At 51.4% G+C, this 21,499-nt stretch overlaps 1 protein-coding gene across 4 annotated transcripts in view; it reads right to left on the bottom strand.

Moving 5' to 3' along the window:
- Positions 1-19,845, bottom strand: part of LOC133358324 (next to BRCA1 gene 1 protein-like) — a 38,891-nt gene extending 19,046 nt beyond the window's left edge. Inside the window, exons 1-6 of one of the 4 annotated variants that reach the window (XM_061576587.1) lie at positions 19,620-19,845; positions 18,757-18,957; positions 14,177-14,380; positions 6,436-6,498; positions 3,702-3,720; positions 194-216 (exon numbers count right to left, since the gene is read on the bottom strand). In XM_061576587.1, coding sequence (XP_061432571.1) covers positions 194-216; positions 3,702-3,720; positions 6,436-6,498; positions 14,177-14,272 — 201 coding nt within the window. In that variant the 5' untranslated portion in view covers positions 14,273-14,380; positions 18,757-18,957; positions 19,620-19,845. Of the gene's footprint in view, positions 1-193; positions 217-3,701; positions 3,721-6,435; positions 6,499-14,176; positions 14,413-18,756; positions 18,958-19,619 lie in introns of those variants that run through there. The other 3 variants (XM_061576588.1, XM_061576589.1, XM_061576590.1) reach the window with 3 other exon arrangements.
- Positions 19,846-21,499: the final 1,654 nt, after the last annotated feature.

Here is a 21,499-nt window from a genome sequence, read left to right as displayed (position 1 = left end):
CATGAGCGTGTACACACGAGTGTGCGTGGGTAAGCGGGCGTATGCGTGTGACAGGCGTGTGCGTGTGACAGGCGTGTGCGTGTGACAGGCGTGTGCGTGTGACAGGCGTGTGCGTGTGACAGGCGTGTGCGTGTGACAGGCGTGTGCGTGTGAGCGAGCGTGTCAGGTGATGGGCGAGTGACGCGCATCTCACCTTGAGCGCTTCGCCGTATTCCTCTGCGAAAACACAACAGCGAGTCAAGGCACTTCATGACGCAACCCTTGCATCACGCTCACGCGCTCACACTTACGCGCTCACACTCACCGTGCTCACACACTCACACGCTCACACTCACCGTGCACACGCTCACGCGCTCACGCGCTCACACGCTCACACTTACGCGCTCACACTCACCGTGCTCACACACTCACACTCACACCGTGCTCACACTCACACGCTCACCGTGCACACGCTCACACGCTTACACGCTAGCACGCTCACACTCAACACGCTCACACTCTCACACGCTCACACTCACCGTGCACACGCTCACACGCTAGCACGCTCACACTCACCGTGCTCACACACTCACACGCTCACACTCACCGTGCACACGCTCACACGCTCACACGCTTACACGCTAGCACGCTCACACTCACCGTGCTCACAATCACACGCTCACACACTCACACGCTCACACTCACCGTGCACACGCTCACACTCACACGCTCACCGTGCTCACAATCACACGCTCACACACTCACACGCTCACACTCACCGTGCACACGCTCACACGCTCACACGCTTACACGCTAGCACGCTCACACTCACCGTGCTCACAATCACACGCTCACACACTCACACGCTCACACTCACACGCTCACCGTGCTCACAATCACACGCTCACACACTCACACGCTCACACTCACCGTGCACACGCTCACACTCACACGCTCACCGTGCTCACAATCACACGCTCACACACTCACACGCTCACACTCACCGTGCACACGCTCACACTCACACGCTCACCGTGCTCACAATCACACGCTCACACACTCACACGCTCACACTCACCGTGCACACGCTCACACTCACACGCTCACCGTGCTCACAATCACACGCTCACACACTCACACGCTCACACTCACCGTGCACACGCTCACACGCTCACACGCTTACACGCTAGCACGCTCACACTCACCGTGCTCACAATCACACGCTCACACACTCACACGCTCACACTCACCGTGCACACGCTCACACTCACACGCTCACCGTGCTCACAATCACACGCTCACACACTCACACGCTCACACTCTCCGTGCACACGCTCACACTCACACGCTCACCGTGCTCACAATCACACGCTCACACACTCACACGCTCACACTCACCGTGCACACGCTCACACGCTCACACGCTTACACGCTAGCACGCTCACACTCACCGTGCTCACAATCACACGCTCACACACTCACACGCTCACACTCACACGCTCACCGTGCTCACAATCACACGCTCACACACTCACACGCTCACACTCACCGTGCACACGCTCACACTCACACGCTCACCGTGCTCACAATCACACGCTCACACACTCACACGCTCACACTCACCGTGCTCACAATCACACGCTCACACACTCACACGCTCACACTCACCGTGCACACGCTCACACTCACACGCTCACCGTGCTCACAATCACACGCTCACACACTCACACTCACACGCTCACCGTGCTCACAATCACACGCTCACACACTCACACTCACACGCTCACCGTGCTCACAATCACACGCTCACACACTCACACGCTCACACTCACACGCTCACCGTGCTCACAATCACACGCTCACACACTCACACGCTCACACTCACCGTGCACACGCTCACACTCACACGCTCACCGTGCTCACAATCACACGCTCACACACTCACACTCACACGCTCACCGTGCTCACAATCACACGCTCACACACTCACACTCACACGCTCACCGTGCTCACACTCACACGCTCACACTCACCGTGCACACGCTCACACTCACACGCTCACCGTGCTCACAATCACACGCTCACACACTCACACGCTCACACTCACACGCTCACCGTGCTCACAATCACACGCTCACACACTCACACGCTCACACTCACCGTGCACACGCTCACACTCACACGCTCACCGTGCTCACAATCACACGCTCACACACTCACACGCTCACACTCACACGCTCACCGTGCTCACAATCACACGCTCACACTCACACGCTCACACTCTCTGGGTCACGGGCTGTGCGGGTGGGGCGAGCGATGTTGCTGCCGCCGCCGCTACTGTACGACGATTCCAATCGAGACACTTTTTGCAGGAAATTGTTTGAACACTGGAAGGTTATGGCCGAGGGCGGTGCACAATCAGTGTGCGTGCGTGTGTTTAGCTTTGCCCCCATTTGGAGGTAATAAAGGTCAGAGTCTTAATGCCGTCATCAAGTCCCAACCGAGCCTCACAGCAACCAGATTTTGTAAAAGATTATTTCTAAACACAGGCTGGCTGGGGTGGGCGTCTTCTGTTCAACTTCATTCGCGCCGTACGTAGCCATCCGTGCTCATCGGACGTGTGCGTGGGGGGGGAAGGATAACAAACTAGACACACGAAAAGCCGTGATAATTGTTTTTTTACCCTTCTATCTGGCAACAAAACTGACACCTTTTTCACAAGGAGTCATGTTTGCATAGACCACAATACCTGCAGTCATAATGCAAACAAAAAACACAACTCTGATAATGTATGTATATGTACAAACAAAAAACACAACTCTGATAATGTATGTATATGTACATTATCAGAGTTATGTTTTTTTTTGTATTATGACTGCGGTAGTGGTCTATGCAAACATGACTCCTTGTAAAAAAGGTGTCAGTTTTGTTGCCAGATAGAAGGGTAAAAAACCAATTATCATATTTTTTACTGGCAAATGAGGTTCCAATGGTGACACGAAAAGCCGTTCGATAGAAATGAGTTTTTCAATCTAGATTTCAAGGTGCTTCCTAATAAAATCATCCGGACACGGGCGGCATCCGAGCAGGGTGCACCGCGCTACAAACCGATTCCACCCGCTGCTCATGAGAAAACGTTGGTCCTGTGTGCCTCCCCCCTAGGTCAGCTCGGCCTTAAATGTCCACACGCCATCTTGCCGAACGACTAACTACCGCCGTTGTGGTGCCAACTCGTTGTGGCCCGTGACTCCGTCTCTTATTATTTTTGCTGCCCTGACAAAGCTCTCGATAAATCAGATTTAAATCAGGGAGCAATTGATCATTATTGTGATATTTAGTGACCCGCTAACACCCATTTCTCCATCTTGCACTGCTGTCGTTAAGTTTTTGCATCGCTCGCTGTTGTAAACCCGCCGACCCCGTGACCCACGCTAGAGAGACCTCTGCAAGAAACAAAGAGCTTCACAGCCCATCGGATTGCTCCGCCTTGCAGTCCACATAAAGACTCAGCTTCTGATTAAACGAGCACTCGTGTGCCGCGTGTACACGCCGCCACTGGGCGGAGACAAAGCGGGCCGGGCGTGGGAGTGGTGGCCACGTGTGCCGTGCCGGCCCCTCACAGGCGCTCGCCAAAGGCACTTTCCCTCCGGAAGCCCGAGGCTACACGGGCGATCTTTGTCTTTATTGTGTTGTGCAGGGGATGCTTTGTTGCGCCGCCCTACCTTCAGTGTCGATGGACACCTGTGGAGAGAGAAAATGAGACGCAGCATCACCTGACACGGCATGGGACTTGGGAATATTCTTGGTTCAATCCCACTGCTCCCCCAGCGTGTGTGTGTGTGTCTCTATCACTGTGTGCATGTCTATCCCATGTGTGTGTCTTTATCACTGTGTGTGTGTCTATCACTGTGTGTGTGTGTCTCTATCACTGTGTGTGTGTGTCTATCACTGTGTGTGTGTGTCTCTATCACTGTGTGTGTGTGTCTATCACTGTGTGTGTGTGTCTATCACTGTGTGTGTGTGTCTCTATCACTGTGTGTGTGTGTGTGTGTCTCTATCACTGTGTGTGTGTCTTTATCACTGTGTGTGTGTGTGTCTTTATCACTGTGTGTGTGTGTGTGTCTCTATCCCCGTGTGTGTCTCTATCACGGTGTGTGTGTGTCTTTATCACTGTGTGTGTGTGTCTTTATCACTGTGTGTGTGTGTGTCTCTATCACTGGGTGTGTGTCTTTATCACTGTGTGTGTGTGTCTCTATCACTGTGTGTGTGTGTATCACTGTGTGTGTGTGAATCACTGTGTGTGTCTTTATCACTGTGTGTGTGTGTCTATCACTGTGTGTGTGTGTCTATCACTGTGTGTGTGTTGTCTCTATCACTGTGTGTGTGTGTGTATCACTGTGTGTGTGTGTCTCTATCACTGTGTGTGTATCACTGTGTGTGTGTGTCTCTATCACTGTGTGTGTGTGTCTATCACTGTGTGTGTGTCATTATCACTGTGTGTGTCTTTATCACTGTGTATGTGTGTCTCTATCACTGTGTGCGTCTTTATCACTGTGTATGAGTGTCTATCCCCGTGTGTGTCTCTATCACTGTGTGTGTGTGTGTATCACTGTGTGTGTGTGTCTCTATCACTGTGTGTGTGTGTGTCTTTATCACTGTGTATGTGTGTCTCTATCACTGTGTGTGTGTCTTTATCACTGTGTGTGTGTGTCTCTATCACTGTGTGTATGTGTGTCTCTATCACTGTGTGTGTGTGTGTGTCTCTATCACTGTGTGTGTGTCTTTATCACTGTGTGTGTGTGTCTCTATCACTGTGTGTGTGTGTGTCTTTATCACTGTGTGTGTGTGTGTCTCTATCACTGTGTGTGTGTCTCTATCACTGTGTGTGTGTGTCTCTATCACTGTGTGTGTGTGTGTCTCTATCACTGTGTGTGTGTGTCTATCACTGTTGTGTGTGTGTGTCTCTATCACTGTGTGTGTGTCTATCACTGTGTGTGTGTGTGTGTCTATCACTGTGTGTGTGTGTGTCTATCACTGTGTGTGTGTGTGTCTCTATCACTGTGTGTGTGTGTCTCTATCACTGTGTGTGTGTGTGTCTCTATCACTGTGTGTGTGTGTGTCTCTATCACTGTGTGTGTGTGTGTCTCTATCACTGTGTGTGTGTGTGCGTCTCTATCACTGTGTGTGTGTGTGTGTCTCTATCACGGTGTGTGTGCGTCTCTATCCCTGTGCGCGCACGACCGCCCACGTCTGGGTTTTCCCCGACGTGATTTACGAGGCTGAAATCATCGGACCCTTAAATATTTATCTGCTGCAAGAGAAGCTTCGTGCCCTTAACTTCGAGTAACGCTGTATAAAAAAAAACTGACGTGTCCATCTATAATTGCGTGGCGTCGCTTTCAGAGACCCGCCGTTTACCTATTTTAGTCTCCAAACCCCGAGTCTAGAACAGAGAGCCTGGCAACTCTTAAAAAAGAGGAAACTTTACCAAACGAGTCTCAATCGGCTCGCAGCCGTCGCTCCGGACTCCTCCTTCCAAGCGTTGTCAACATAGCCGCTGGGTGACTTGCCACGTCTATTAAAAGACGGAGTAGCGGCACGGGGACTGGGAACGCGTCCCCGCCAAACGCGGCGTCAGCCGTAGGGCGAACTCGCCGTTCGAGCTGAGCGGAGCGCCGCCTACTCGTTTGCTTTGGCTGCGGGGGCCGCTCTCTTCCGCTACAGCCTGCGAGCGAGCCGTGTGAATGAGTAACGTTCGTACACGTGGACGTTTCATCTTGTTTGTCTGCGTCGGGCGGCGGATGGTCTCAGATTTTGGCCCGATCAGTGCGTGGCTCACCCGGCGGTTCCCAACGTTTTCGAGTGAGCGGGCCCCTTTACAACCTCTAAACATTTTGCGGGCCAACACCAGCATCACACGCTAGCACGAGCAGTTGTTTGAAATTTGGCTGCGAGTTACCGGCTCGCTGAGTCTTACCTGGTAAGATTAAAAAAAAAATTTGTTTAATTTTATTTGCATATTTTTAAAAAAGTGATTTGCTTACTTTTCTTATACTTGGCACTGCTATCGTGTTTTTGCACTGCTTGTTGTTGTCACGTTCCGACTCCCGTACCCCTACGGGTCGTCCGTGAAAAAAGAGCTTAAGAGCTCATAGGATTTCCCCACTATAATTAAATATTCTTTTCCTGAAATTGTGGTGAGGATGTCTTTATTATTATTATTTTCCGCGGCCTTGCGGACCCCTGGCGGTCGGCGAGAGGACCACAAGGTTGGGAATGCGCTTGTCCTAACCCGTCGCGAAACAACTAAATTACGAATCGTCAAATATACTGGCCGCTAATAAAGCCGGACCGGACGTTTCCGTTGAAACCAACCCAAGGTTGGCAACACCGGCGGTGAAGGGCGGTGAAGGGCGGTGTGGGCCTGGCAGCCGGGGGGGTCTCTGTTGCACGTACCTCCTCGTTGTCCTCGTCCAGGTAAGTGTAGTGCGCGCTCGCCAGTCCAAAAGACGCGAGGATCTGCAGAAACAAAAACATCAGCTGCGGCGACAGACCGAGGGACACCTCCCCCTCACCACCACCACATACAAATTTGCCATGAGCTTAAAGTTGTAACCACTTAGGGGATGGTAAAGACTTCGCCTGGTGTGCAGGAAGTCGTTGCTTCGATCCCGACCCTAACGCCTGCTGTATATTTGGAGTTTGCGTGTCTCTATCTCTCTCTCTCATCATCATCACGGTGGCTAGATGTTAACTACCTCGCCTGGTATGCAGGAGGTCGTTGCTTCGATCCCGACTCGGATGCCTGTTGCTGTATATTTGGAGTTTGCATGTCTCTCTCTCTCATTATCACGGTGGCTAGGAGATGCTAACTACCTCGCCTGGTATACAGGAGGTCGTGGGTTCGATCCCGACCCTGACGCCTGCTGCTGCTGTATATTTGGAGTTTGCGTGTCTCTCTCTCTCTCATCATCACGGTGGCTAGGAGATGTTAACTACCTCGCCTGGTGCACAGGAGGTCGTGGGTTCGATCCCGACCCTGACGCCTGCTGCTGTATATTTGGAGTTTGCGTGTCTCTCTCTCTCTCCCCGTGGTCGCGTGGATTTTTTTTTCTCCGGGTCCTCCGGTTTTTCCCCCCGCATTTAGAATTGATATTACGCGTTTAAGAGTCTTTAGCTTATTTGACTGCTCTACACGATAAGCCACTTTGTTGAGCTCTGATATCTGGTCTCGGTTGCTTCTGACAACGATGACTCAGCAGGATTTACCTGGGAAGTTTTTGTGTGATTTATTTACCTTTCACATACATTGCACTCGTGTTTTTGTATTGTTTGCTGTTCTAAACTTTCTGGCCCCATGCCCTCGACTGGACGTGTGTGAAAAAGAGCTTCACGGCTCAACGAATTCCTCCAGCAGTCTAAATACACGTTCTGATTCTGTTAAAATAAATATTCCGAACTCACAACGGTGGCAAGTGATACCTGAACCGGTCCTCTGTTCACCCCTCCCTCTCCCTCCAACCGGCACGGACCAGCGTGGTGAAGTATGGTCAAACAACCCCCACCCCCTCAATGACCAACACTGCAGCGGGAATTGTCTTCTTCCATCTAGCAGTTGAGCGAGAAAGAGTTAAGAGTTATAATAGGTACTATAGTTTTTTATTTTATTTTAACAGGTAAGGCCCACTGAGCTATAGAGCGATTTTTCAGAGGCGACCTCGCCACAAATGATAGCTGAACGAAGTGGCTTATCATCACGTGGACATTTATAGCGGCAGCAAAATACTCCATAGCGGGTGATGTTGATTCCAAATGTAGAGGGGGAAAAAACCAGAAGACCCGGAGAAAATTCCAGACGACTTCGGGATGAGAGATACGCAAACTCCAAATATACAACAAATGTCAGGGTCGGGATCCAACCGACAACCTCCTGCACACCAGGCGAGGTAGTTAACATCTCCTAGCCACCGTGATGCTGATGAGAGAAAGAGAGACACGCAAACTCCAAATATACACAGCAAGTGTCAGGGTTGGAATCGAACCGACGACCTCCTGTATACCAGGCGAGGTAGTTAACATCTCCTAGCCAATGTCATGATGATGAGAGAGACACGCAAACTCCAAATATACAGCAAGTGTCAGAGTCGGAATCGAACCCACGACCTCCTGTACACCAGGCGAGGTAGTTAACATCTCCTAACCACTGTGGGCACCCCATATACAAAATCTTGTGGAACCAACCACGTGGCAGCCGAGGGGAACAGCACGTTTGCATTTCTGGCAAGGGTAACTAAACACAGCCCTAGGGGCAAAATGCAGGAATTCAGAACACCAAATGTCAACATACAGCACAGACGCACTTACAATGCCGCATTTATACCACAGTGGCGCGCCACCCAGGGGTAAGTCCACACCAGAGGCCGCACAAACCACTTACAAAGACATTTCACCAAGTGAGATGCATTGTTTTTATAGCATATCTAGTTCTGAGCGCTTGTGACAACCATGAAAAGTAAAGTTGAAATATTTTCGTGGCGAGCGTCAGCGTTGTAACCAGTGGCGGCTCGTGGCATTTCAACGAGTTGGGGCTGTTGTGAGTGACCTCTGAAATATTGTGTTCTACATCACGAGGCCTCCTTTGCCAGTACCAAAATATAATGATAGGGTTTTTCCCCTTTTCTCTGGCGACAAAACTGAAACCTTTTGCAAGGAATCATGTTTACATTAACCACAATACTTGCAGCCAGAATGTAAACAAAAAACAAGACTCCGTTAATTTATGCATTGTCCTTGAAACTGATTGGTCCACATCAGAGACAGCTTTCCTCAAAAGAAAGCGGCCTCCAAAGTTTTGTCGCCAGAAAGAAGGGGGAAACCCCTATTATTATACGGTGTTCTAATTCAGAAAAACCTTGTCACGGTATAAGTGATACAACTCTCTAATCAACTCGTGACCCTCCACACTACACAACCCTTTCATCCTTTCAAATGGAATACGTAGAAGTGACTCCGCAGAATTCGTCGCCAATTCTTCGTTTGCCGCAGCTGCTGCCATATCTCCAGAGGTCGCAACTGGGTACCCGATACCCGTACCCTACCCGATACCCGGCTACCCGTACCCGGCCAGGTACGGGTATCCGTTTGCGACCCTGGCGCGGCCGGGTACGGGTACGGGTAGGCCGTGAGTCACTGCTGAGTAACCGTTTGTCACTCATTTCGGGTAGGGTACGGGTAGGGAACGGGTACCCGTACCCGGCCGGGTACGGGTACCCGTTTGCGACCCTGGTGTGGCCGGGTACGGGTAAGGAAACAAAACCCGTTTGCGACCCTGGTGTGGCCGGGTACGGGTACGGGTAAGGAAACAAAACCCGTTTGCGACCTCTGGCGTGGCCACAATGCTGCTCATCGCCACCAACGAAGGGAAACCTCTCACTCGGACGCCTTCACGGCCGTCCCGAGACCTCCCCGAGGCACAAATCAGACTGTGGGGTTGCAGCCGTTTCTAAAACGAACAACTCAAAATGTTATCTTCATTAGGCAATTCACGTTGAAAGAATTCATTATATTTATATACAAACTTAACACGACAAAACTATTTGTAGAAAAGTATTTTTTAAATGAAAAAATAATAATTAATCATCTCCGGCTGTTCGGTTTCACTGCTCATCCAACGCCCCTAGTGGACGAAACCACTCGGCCACTGTTCGAGAACTTTCTATTGACGAGAGGAACAAAGACAAAGATCCCCCGTGTAGCCTTCACAGACTGTTGGGGCAAGTGCTGTTAGCGAGCACCTATGAAGGCCGGCACGGCGCACGAAGGGGCGGGCGGTCAGCACCACGCCCGGCCGCCTTTGTCTTCCCCGGTGACGATGTTTACACACCGCACTAGGTACTCACTTGAGGCCGAGTGGACCTAGGGGAGGCCCAGGACCGGTTCAGACAATCGTCACTGGTGTTGGCCGTGAGTACAAAGCCAAAGATCCCCCGTGTAGCCTTAACAAACTGTTAGGGCAAGTGCTGTTCGCGTGTAGCACCTATGAAGGCCGGCTACGGCTCACGAGGGGGTGGGCACTTGCTCAGGCAATGTAAATATCAAAGTATTAACAAGCTCGGCTCGTGCCAGTTCTATCATCTTAACACCTCTTTTATTGGCAACAAAGGGTGAAGCCTATTCTTTTTCATCGCCTTAATACTGCCTAAAAGGTCCCATAGCAACGCTAAATCTTCCTTCTTGGGAAGGAAGGCTTTAGAAGACAGCAAAGTTAAGAGAACATCAGTCACAGGCGAATGCTACAAAATAAAACCACACACCGCGAGTGAACTTGGGCTGGAGGACGCGGAGGGATTGGGGACAATCGCTGCAGAGACGGAGCGGTGAAATCGGATCACGGCAGCGCGGTGGATTGCCGCCTCCTCCATGGCAAGACCGGGCGAGATGGCGATGCCGTAGAGATAAAATAAACAAGTTTGTATTTTACCAGGTCCACTGAGCTATGTAGCTGCTGCTGCTGCTGCTTCTTCTTTACAGGCAACCTGGCTATCACAAGTGGTAGCTTATCGAAGTGGCTCATCACCATCATCATCATGATCGTGTGGCAATGTATCGCGGTCACATTCTAAACGCGTGGGGGGAAAAAGCCGGAGGACCCGGAGAAAAATTCACGCGACCACGGGGAGAGAGACACGCAGACTCCAAATATACAGCAGCAGCAGGCGTCAGGGGTCGGCATCGAACCCACGATCTCCTGTAGACCAGGCGAGGTAGTTAACATCTCCTAGCCACCGTGATGATGATGAGAGAGACACGCAAACTCCAAATATACAGCAGCAGGCGTCAGGGGTCGGGATCGAACCCACGACCTCCTGCACACCAGGCGAGGTAGTTAACATCTCCTAGCCACCGTGATGATGATGAGAGAGACACGCAAACTCCAAATACACAGCAGCAGCAGGCGTCAGGGTCGGGATCGAACCCACGATCTCCTGCACACCAGGCGAGGTAGTTAACATCTTCTAGCCACCGTGATGATGATGATGAGAGAGACACGCAAACTCCAAATATACAGCAGCAGGCGTCAGGGGTCGGGATCGAACCCACGACCTCCTGCACACCAGGCGAGGTAGTTAACATCTTCTAGCCACCGTGATGATGATGAGAGAGACACGCAAACTCCAAATATACAGCAGCAGGCGTCAGGGTCGGGATCGAACCCACGTCCTCCTGTAGACCAGGCGAGGTAGTTAACATCTCACCACGGAGAGACACGCAAACTCCACATATACAGCAGCAGGCGTCAGGGTCGGGATCGAACCCACGACCTCCTGCACACCACGCGAGGTAGTTAACATCTCATAGCCACCGTGATGATGATGAGAGAGACACGCAAACTCCAAATACACAGCAGCAGCAGGCGTCAGGGGTCGGGATCGAACCCACGACCTCCTGCACACCAGGCGAGGTAGTTAACATCTCCTACCACCGTGATGATGACGAGAGAGAGACACGCAAACTCCAAATATACAGCAGCAGGCGTCAGGGTCGGGATCGAACTCACGACCTCCTGTAGACCAGGCGAGGTAGTTAACATCTCACCACGGAGAGAGAGACACGCAAACTCCAAATATACAGCAGGTGCCAGGGGTCGGGATCGAACCCACGACCTCCTGCACACCAGGCGAGGTCGTTAACATCTCCTAGCCACCGTGATGATGATGAGAGAATTAAACGTCCGTCCATCCAGCAGTGGATTGACCACCGACAACAACAAGTCGACGTCATCGTTTGTTGAGAATTCAACCCGCGGCGGCGACTGCGTCACAGCTACCCCAATACCCGCTCCTTCCTCCTCCTCCTCCATTACACCACCACAACAACCACAACAACCACCACAACCACCACCACAACCACCACCACAACAACCACAACAACCACCACAACAACCACCACCACCACCACAACCACCACCACAACAACCACCACAACCACCACCACAACCACCACAACAACCACCACCACCACCACAACCACCACCACCACCACAACAACCACCACAACCACCACCACAACCACCACCACAACAACCACCACAACCACCACAACAACCACCACAACAACCACCACCACCACCACAACAACCACCACAACAACTACCACCACAACAACCACCACCAAGCGGAGCAGCGCGGCCGCGGGGCCGTGAGAGCGCACGCGGCGCTCGTGCCAGGCTAGGTGCTCGTGCCAGGCTAGGTGCTCTCGTGCCAGGCTAGGTGCACCTCGCGAGTTGTGAACTCACCCCCAGGCGCAATGGGGGTGACTGACCACCACCCCCCCCCCAGATGAGCGTCAACAGTGAAACCCCAAACACACGAAAGGTCCGTCTCGCCACCTCGATCAACAACAAAACAACAACAAAACAACAACAAAACAACAACCCCCCCCCCGTGCCCCCACACTGATCAACAAAAACAACCCCCACCCCCCATGCCCCCACCTCGATCAACAACAACAACCCCCCCCGTGCCCCCCACACTGATCAACAACAACAACAACCCCCGTGCCCCCCACACTGATCAACAACAACAACAACCCCCGTGCCCCCCACACTGATCAACAACAACCCCCCCCCGTGCCCCCCACACTGATCAACAACAACCCCCCCCCCGTGCCCCCCACACTGATCAACAACAAAACAACCCCCGTGCCCCCCACACTGATCAACAACAACCCCCCGTGCCCCCCACACTGATCAACAACAACCCCCCCCGTGCCCCCCACACTGATCAACAACAACAACCCCCCCCACACCGTGCCCCCCACACTCGGTGCAAGACGTTGCGGTTGTGGCGAGCGGCGTCGCTTCTGAGCGGCAAATACCCCACCCCGGCCGTCTTTGTCTTCCCAGTGTCGACGTTTCGGCTCGCACGCCTGACTCGGGTGCCCGTTTAAGGGCGATTGGACCATCGCAGGAGAGAGAGAGAGGGGGGAGGTGGGGGCTAGGCACAGGCCTGGCTCAGGCATCTCTCGTCAAAGACGTCGTCGATGTTGTTGTTGTCGTTGTTGTCGATGTTGTCGTTGTTGTCGTCACGCTTTGACCATACTTCACCACGCGGGTCTCGGCAGGTTGTTACAGGGGGGGGGGGGCTAGGCCTGGCTCAGGCATCTCTCGTCAAAGACGTCGTCGATGTTGTCGTTGTTGTTGTCGTCACGCTTTGACCATACTTCACCACGCGGGTCGGCGTGCGCGATGGGGGGGGGGGGCTCTGAATCGTCTGGACGCGAGTCGCCCCCCACGGGACGTCGTGAAGCCGCCGCCTGGGATCCAACTCGGTCGGGCTGCCCGAAACTCGCCCCGTCAGCGCCTCTCCACTCCTCCTCCTCACCGCCATCACCCTCACCATCACCCCTCCTCACCATCACCCCTCGTCTCTCCCCCCCTCCTCACCACCACCCACCACCACCCCCACCACCATCGTCCCCTCACTCACTCACCACCACCATCACCCCTCACCACCCCCACCACCCCCACCGTCGTCCCCTCACTCACCATCATCGTCTCTCCCTCCTCACCACCACCCCCACCATCGTCCCCTCACTCACCACCACCACCCCTCCTCACCACCGCCCCCACCATCGTCCCCTCACTCACCACCACCACCCCTCCTCACCACCACCCCCACCATCGTCCCCTCACTCACCACCATCACCCCTCCTCACCACCACCCCCACCGTCGTCCCCTCACTCACCACCCCCACCATCGTCCCCTCACTCACCACCACCACCCCTCCTCACCACCACCCCCACCATCGTCCCCTCACTCACCACCACCACCCCTCCTCACCACCACCCCCACCATCGTCCCCTCACTCACCACCACCACCCCTCCTCACCACCGCCCCCACCATCGTCCCCTCACTCACCACCACCACCCCTCCTCACCACCACCCCCACCATCGTCCCCTCACTCACCACCACCACCCCTCCTCACCACCACCCCCACCATCGTCCCCTCACTCACCACCACCACCCCTCCTCACCACCACCCCCACCATCGTCCCCTCACTCACCACCATCACCCCTCCTCACCACCACCCCCACCGTCGTCCCCTCACTCACCACCCCCACCATCGTCCCCTCACTCACCACCCCCACCATCGTCCCCTCACTCACCACCCCCACCATCGTCCCCTCACTCACCATGGCGCCCACGTCCCTCCACGGGCAGCCCAGGCCCACGGTGAGGGCCGTTCCGCGAGCCCCGACGTGAACGTCCAAGCGCACGGTCCCCTCCATCGCTGCTCCTCCTCCTCCCCCCTCACGTTGTCTCTCTTCTAGTCCACCACCAACTCCACCTCGGCGTCGTCCTCGTCGTCCTCTGGAGCCTTCGCTCGCTGCTTCCTCCTCCGCAGAGTCCGAGGATAAACAGTGGTGACGTCACGCGGTGGCAAACGCGTCGTGACGTCACCGCGACGTAAACACGCCATGACGTCACGGCGAAGAAGTAGACAAGGGCGGTGACGTCACGGAAACAAAAAGATCACGCGCGGTGACGTCACGGCGAGGTTGCCTCCCAGCCCGATTGCTGATGCCGTGAGGTCTCCGTTCTCGTCTCACCAACGGAAGGTGTGCTAATGACGTCATCAGGGTGAGAGGGTGTGTTTGTAAAATATTCCATGACGTCACCGTTTAACGCGTTCATATATTGTACACCATTTGGTTTTTTCGGTAAAGTCACGTGGGTAAAAAATAAAAAAAATAAAATTTAATTAAAACAACTAAAATAAAATTAAATCAAATCCACGACGTTTCTGGCGCAACACAAGCGTCCTTCTTCGGGTGGTGTTGCGCCCGAAACGTCGTAATTTGATTTATTTAAATTTTTCATTTTATTTAATTTATTAAATGTTTTACCTACGTGACTTTACCGAAAAAACCAAAGAGTATGAATCCTTGCAGTCACGAAAATTTCAAATCTAGAATGTACACCATTTGTAACAGTATTTACAACAATGATGAAATCATGGGAAAGGTCGGGGTCAAATGGCAATTTCAGCGATGTTATAGTTATGACGTCACAGCTATGACTCTACAGTACAGTATTTACAATAATGACGTCACCAGGACCAAGGTGTAAAGCCAAACAGATTATGTGACGTGATAATTGGCTTTAAACCCTTTTATCTGGCAACAAAACTGACACCTTTTTTTACAAGGAGTCATGTTTGCATTGACCACAATACCTGCGGTCGGAATGCAAACAAAAAACACAACTCTGATAATGTATGCACTGTCCTTGAAATTGATTGGTCCACACCCGAGACAGCTTTTCTTAGAGCCTAGTCTCACATGGTGTTGGACCAGATGACGCCAAAAGGCGCACAACTCAAAGACAATGCACCATCAGAGTATGAGAGCTCGGGGTAAGCATTTACACCATTGGAACCTCCTTTTCCAGTAGCAAAATATGATAATTGTTTTTTAAATCCTTTATATTAAGTTCGCGTGCTTGCGTGCTTGCTTGCTTGCTTACGACCGTGCAAATCTTTCGGTCGTTTTTTAACCCACTTCCCGTGATCCAATCGAGCTGACATTTTGCACACAGACTCGTTGTGCGAGACAACTAATGTTCGTGAAAATTTTTTTTCCAAAATTTTACACTGTTTAGGGAAAACAATTAAATATTTAATTACCAATTGCTTAATACTGGCAGACAATCATCTGACCCATAGGTGGCAGCCATCTCAAGCCAGAGGACGAGAGGACTCTAGCCGCCCCGATGCCACGCATATAAAGGATTTATAGTGAAAAACTTTGTTTTTACGGGTTTACTTGTTACAAGGAGTCATGTTTGCATTGACCACAATACCTGCGGTCGGTTTTGTTGCCAGATACAAGGGTAAAAAAATTAACCCGTAAAAACAAAGTTTTTCACTATAAATCCTTTATATGCGTGGCGGCGAACTTAATATAAAGGATTTAAAAATATATTCGCCTGTGGAGGACGCGGGGATCGATCCCGCGACCTTTGGCATGGGAAGCGAGGGCGCTACCAACTGCGCTACTCCGCCACGGCCTGTGGAGGGGTTACGCTCTGGGCTCTTACACTCTGACGTTCAGCCAAAGACATGAATGCGTTCTATTTGAATATATGTAAAATATTTTTTTTTGCCTAAAAAGTGTACAATTTTGGGAATTTTTTTCACGAACAATAATTGTCTGGCACAACGAGTCTGTGTGGAAAATGTCAGCTCGATTGGATCACGGGAAGTGGGTTAAAAAACGACCGAAAGATTTGCACGGTCCTAAGCAAGCAAGCACGCACGCGAACTTAATATAAAGGATTTTAAAAAAAGGTGTCAGTTTTGTTGCCACATAAAAGGGTAAAAAAACAATTATCAACCAGATACTCGTCGGAGATTTTGAGGCTCGTCCAACGGTAACAACGACGACGACAACAACAACAGGTCAGACAAATAGAGAGTAGATCTGTGGACAACAATAGCTTTGTCCTCTTTGGTTTTTTCGGTAAAGTCACGTAGGTAAAAAATAAAATAAATGAAAACAACTAAATTAAATCACGACGTTTCGGGCGCAACACTAGCGTCCTTCTTCAGGTGGGGACAGCGTAGCGAAAGCACAACCGCATTGAGTTCAAACTGAAGCTTCGTGATGCAGGGGGCCCCTCCCTTCATCCTCCACGACTATATAATTCCTCGCCACAGCCATCTCTTAGACACACTTAAGCGGTTGTGCCTTCGCTACGTTGTCCCCACCTGAAGAAGGACGCTTGTGTTGTGCCCGAAACGTCGTCATTTAATTTCATTTAGTTGTTTTCATTTATTTTATTAGATTTTTTTTTTACCTACGTGACTTTACCGTAAAAAAAAACAAAAAGTATAAATCATTGCAGTCACGAAAGCTTAAAATCTAGAATTAATAGCCTTGTCAATGAGAATATTACCGGCAGTGACAATTCTTTCTCAACGTACCACGGGGACATTTTGCCTGGGCCATGGCATGAGCTGTCAATGGCACCAATTCAACAGCAGAGGGCAGACCGGGACCGTCGTCAAGCGGGACACACCGCACCGAATGGAACGCAGGGCGGAATTAGCGATTTGAACTCAGAAATGATAACAATGCGGCCTTAACATAGAGCAGGGGTCGGGGACCTTTTTGACTGGGAGAGCCATAAAAGCCAAATATTTCTAAATATATTGCATTGAGAGCCTTATAGTATTTTTAACGTATAATAAATTAAATGTCTTAGTTTTAATGCGACTTCTGGTGCTGCATGGTTTTGCTGATGGCCTTGTAGTCTGGTTCATACGACGTGGTGAGGTTGAGCTTCATGCAGGCGTTGAGGCCCCGTGACCCGTGAAATGTATCTTCAAAACTAATTTCTGTTCACTTTAAAATGACACGGTATTATTAAGCAATATCACAAGTATTTTAAAATCAGTTCCAAACTGATTTTTTATTTTATTTTTTTCAACTCAAAATTGTCTGGGAGCCATATGCCGTCACCGGAAGAGCCATATATGGCTCGCGAGCCATAGGTTCCCGACCGCTGACAGATAAACAAATAATAATGATAATGTTTGCGACGTTTCGGGTAATGACCCTTCTTCATAACACAAAACAAAGACAAAGATCCCCCGTATAGCCCGAGCAGACTGTCGGGGCAAGTGCTGTTAGCGTGCGCCTATGAAGGCTACCGGCACGGCACGCGAGGGGGTGGGTGGCCAGCACCACGCCCGGCGGCCTTTGTCTCCCTAGTGGCGATGTTTTTACGCACTGCACAAAGTACTCGTTCGAGGCTGAGTCGACCTTCATAACACACAAAGACAAATATTCACACACTATTGCGGGCGCTCTGCCATAACCTGGCACGTGTACGCCACGATTCAATAATCGTCTCGGCTATTCACTCAGCAATTAGAATATCGACTGCATAAAAACATCGGATACTCAAATCGGGCGGCATGGTGGCAGCAGTTGGTGACGCTCGTGCACCACAGCGAGCAGGAGCCTGGGTTCGATTCCCGACTCGGGCGCTCTTTCAATGTGTGCAGTTGGTGCGTTCTGCCCCCTGTTCTGCAGACTGTGTTGTGAGAGTGTGTCAGTGAACTCGCTCGAGCGGCAGGATCTTTTCATCGGCTGTGTAACGCTGCTTTGTGGAAGCTACGTGGCCTGTCGCTCCACACGAAGCTTCGGGTCTTCTAAGCCACAGTCGTGCCCTCCCTTCTGAACGCTTGCGAAACGTGGACCCCTCTCATGGAGCATATGCGATGTGGCGTGTCTACGATCCATCATGGGTTTAACCTAGAGGCTGGATTGTGTGAAGAGCTCACAAATCCTTGAAAGATCTGGACACATTCCCATCAGTGAGCTCCTCCGGCAGGCGAGGCTGCGTTGGCTGGGTCACGTAGCCCGCATGCCCAGCCACCGCATGCCTAAACAGCTTCTGTTTGGCTGGGTAGAGGGGGCTGAACGGACGAGACACGGGCTGGAGAAGAGATGGAGTGATGTGGTACAGGAGGACGTGGAGTTGAGTGGACTTGCCGATCCTGGCACCAGCGGTGTCAAGATCGGCGTCTGTGTAGGAGGCTCGTGAAGGACGCTACTGGGCATTCTAGCTTTGAAGCTTTCGTGACTGCAATGATTCATATTCTTAGGTTTTTTTCGGTAAAGTCACGTTGGTAAAAAATTAAAATTAATAAAAGTAAAATAAAATAAAAATAAAAATCAGTCAACGCATGGCACCTGGGTCTGACCTGTCACTTCACGAGGTCTCACAATGCACCTAGCCTGGCACAGACGCTGTGGTGACGTCACTGGCCTGCTGGCCGCTTTCTCATCGTCGATGCCTGACCACCTCGTCCTCGATCAGCCACGGCGGTGTCTGTGACGTTTCGGGACTGTGCCTCCTGCAGCTGCTAGCCTGAGACAAAGATCCCCCGTACAGCCTTAACAGGCTGTTGGGGCAAGTGCTGTTAGCGAGCACCTATGAAGGCCGGCACGGCACACGAGGGGGTGGGTGGCCAGCACCACGCCCGACCGCCTTTGTCTCCCCAGTGGCGATGTTTACAGACCGCACCAGGTACTCATTTGATGCTGAGTCGACCTAGGAGAGGCCCAGGACCGGTTCAGATAATCGTCACTGGCGTTGGCCGTGAGCGGGAATCGAACTCGGGTTGCCGGGTTCATAGCGCAGTGTAGCGCTGACCGCTACACTACCGCTCCTTCCCCGCACACAGACACACACACACACACAAAGATCCCCCGTATAGCCTTAACAGACTGTAGGGGCAAGTGCTGTTAGCGAGCACCTATAAAGGCCGGAACGGTACACGAGGGGGTGGGTGGCCAGCACCACGCCCGACCGCCTTTGTCTCCCCAGCGGCGATGTTTACACCGCACCAGGTACTCATTTCAGGCTGAGTCGACCTAGGGGAGGCCCAGGACCGATTCGGATAATCGTCACCGGTGTTGGCCGTGAACGGGAATCGAACCCGGGTCGCCAGGTTCATAGCGCAACGCGCTAACCGCTATACTACCGCTCCCCACACAGACACACAAACACACACACACAGACACACGCACACAAACACCCACACAGACACACGCACGCACTAACCAGGTATCCCAATCGCCCATCCTCACCCCACCACCACCACCACGATCCAAATTCCCAGCCCAGGGAGGAGAGCAGCGAGGCTTGCGCTCCAGCTTGTGACAGCAGAGTAATTAAGTTAGGGTAATTAGCATAATTAATTGTGGGGAGGGGGGGGGTGCCTCGTCAGCTCCTGTGTGCGATGGGGGGAGACGGAGCCTTCGGTCGCGATGCCAGCGAGACGCGGGCGTCGCGTTTAGAGGCGTTCAGAGACAGAGACGTTGATGGACGTTGATGGACGTTGAGAGACGTTGATGGACGTTGATGGACGTTGAGAGACGTTGATGGACGTTGAGAGACGTTGATGGACGTTGATGGACGTTGAGAGACGTTGAGAGACGTTGATGGACGTTGATGGACGTTGATTGACGTTGAGAGACAGAGACGTTGATGGACGTTGAGAGAGGTTGATGGACGTTGATGGACGTTGATGGACGTTCAGAGACAGAGACGTTGATGGACGTTGATGGACGTTGATGGACGTTGATGGACGTTCAGAGACAGAGACTTTGATGGACGTTGATGGACGTTGATGGACGTTGATGGACGTTCAGAGACAGAGACGTTGATGGACGTTGATGGACGTTGATGGACGTTGATGGACGTTCAGAGACAGAGACGTTGATGGACGTTGATGGACGTTGAGAGACGTTCAGAGACAGAGACTTTGATGGCCTCCATCTCCCAGTCGCCACGCTCTCGTCGTCACCATACTTCACCAATCTCCCCCTCCCTCTCTCGATCGGCACCATGACCTCCCTCCTCCCTGAAGAGTTTATGCTGCGTATTCTTAGGTGTTTTCGGTGAAGTCACCAGGTAGGTAAAACATTAAAATTAATAAAAGTAAAATAAAATAAAAATCACGACGTTTCGGAGGCAACACAAGTCTCCGTCATCAGGTGGGACCGAGACTTGTGTTGCCTCCGAAACGTCGTGATTTTTATTTTATTTTACTTTTATTAATTTTAATGTTTTACCTACGGGACTTTACCGAAAACACCTAAGAATATGAATCCTTGCAGTCACGAAAGCTTCAAATCTAGAGTTTATGCTACGCTCTGTTAACCAAAACGAATTAACGAGGGGGTGGTTTGGAGCGGGCGGAGGGGAGGGTAAAGGGGGTTGATGGGTCGGACGGAGATGAGTCGAACGCGGTGACGATCATCTGCGATGGGAGAGACGTTGAACCGGTGACTGGGTGACTCGCAGGGGATATTACGAGTCGTTTCGAGAAGGACCCTGCCCCTCGCGACGGGGATGTCAATGAACGATTGGTTATTATTGTTATAATTATATATATGTGTTTTTTTATTTTTCCACGGGACCTTTTTTTAAAAATCCTTTATATTAAGTTTAACACGTAGCAGGCTTTCGCGACCAATATTATTCATAATCAACGTTTTTTTGGGTTTAGATCGCGTTATTTATAAATGTGTCGTAACCCTCCACCACCCGACACGGCCAATCAGTAAAAAAGTGTCACGTTGACAAAAGACAATTTAGTTCACCGCTTTAGCCCACCGGTGTGTTGAAGTGTGAAACCACAACATTTACAATTTGAGTAGTACGACGTTTCGCTGGTAATTGCATCCAGCATCATCGGGCAATTCGCCAGAATGGTGAGGCTCTGCTGTGTCTCCCGTTCATATATAGAGCAGCAGCAGGGTGACGTCATCATTAATTAATGATTAATTAATGATGACGTCACCCTGCTGCTTATATAGAGCAGCAGCAGCAGCAGGAAACGTCGTACTCAAATTGTAAATTGTTGTGGTTTCACGCTTCAACACACCGGTGGGCTAAAGCAGTGAACTAAATTGTCTTTTGTCAACGTGACTCCTTTA

This window comes from Lethenteron reissneri, chromosome 61, assembly GCF_015708825.2.
Source record: "Lethenteron reissneri isolate LAM-NWPU_2019-01 chromosome 61, ASM1570882v1, whole genome shotgun sequence".
Classification (NCBI taxonomy): domain Eukaryota; kingdom Metazoa; phylum Chordata; class Hyperoartia; order Petromyzontiformes; family Petromyzontidae; genus Lethenteron; species Lethenteron reissneri.
This window is presented reverse-complemented; position numbering and strand designations above follow the sequence as displayed.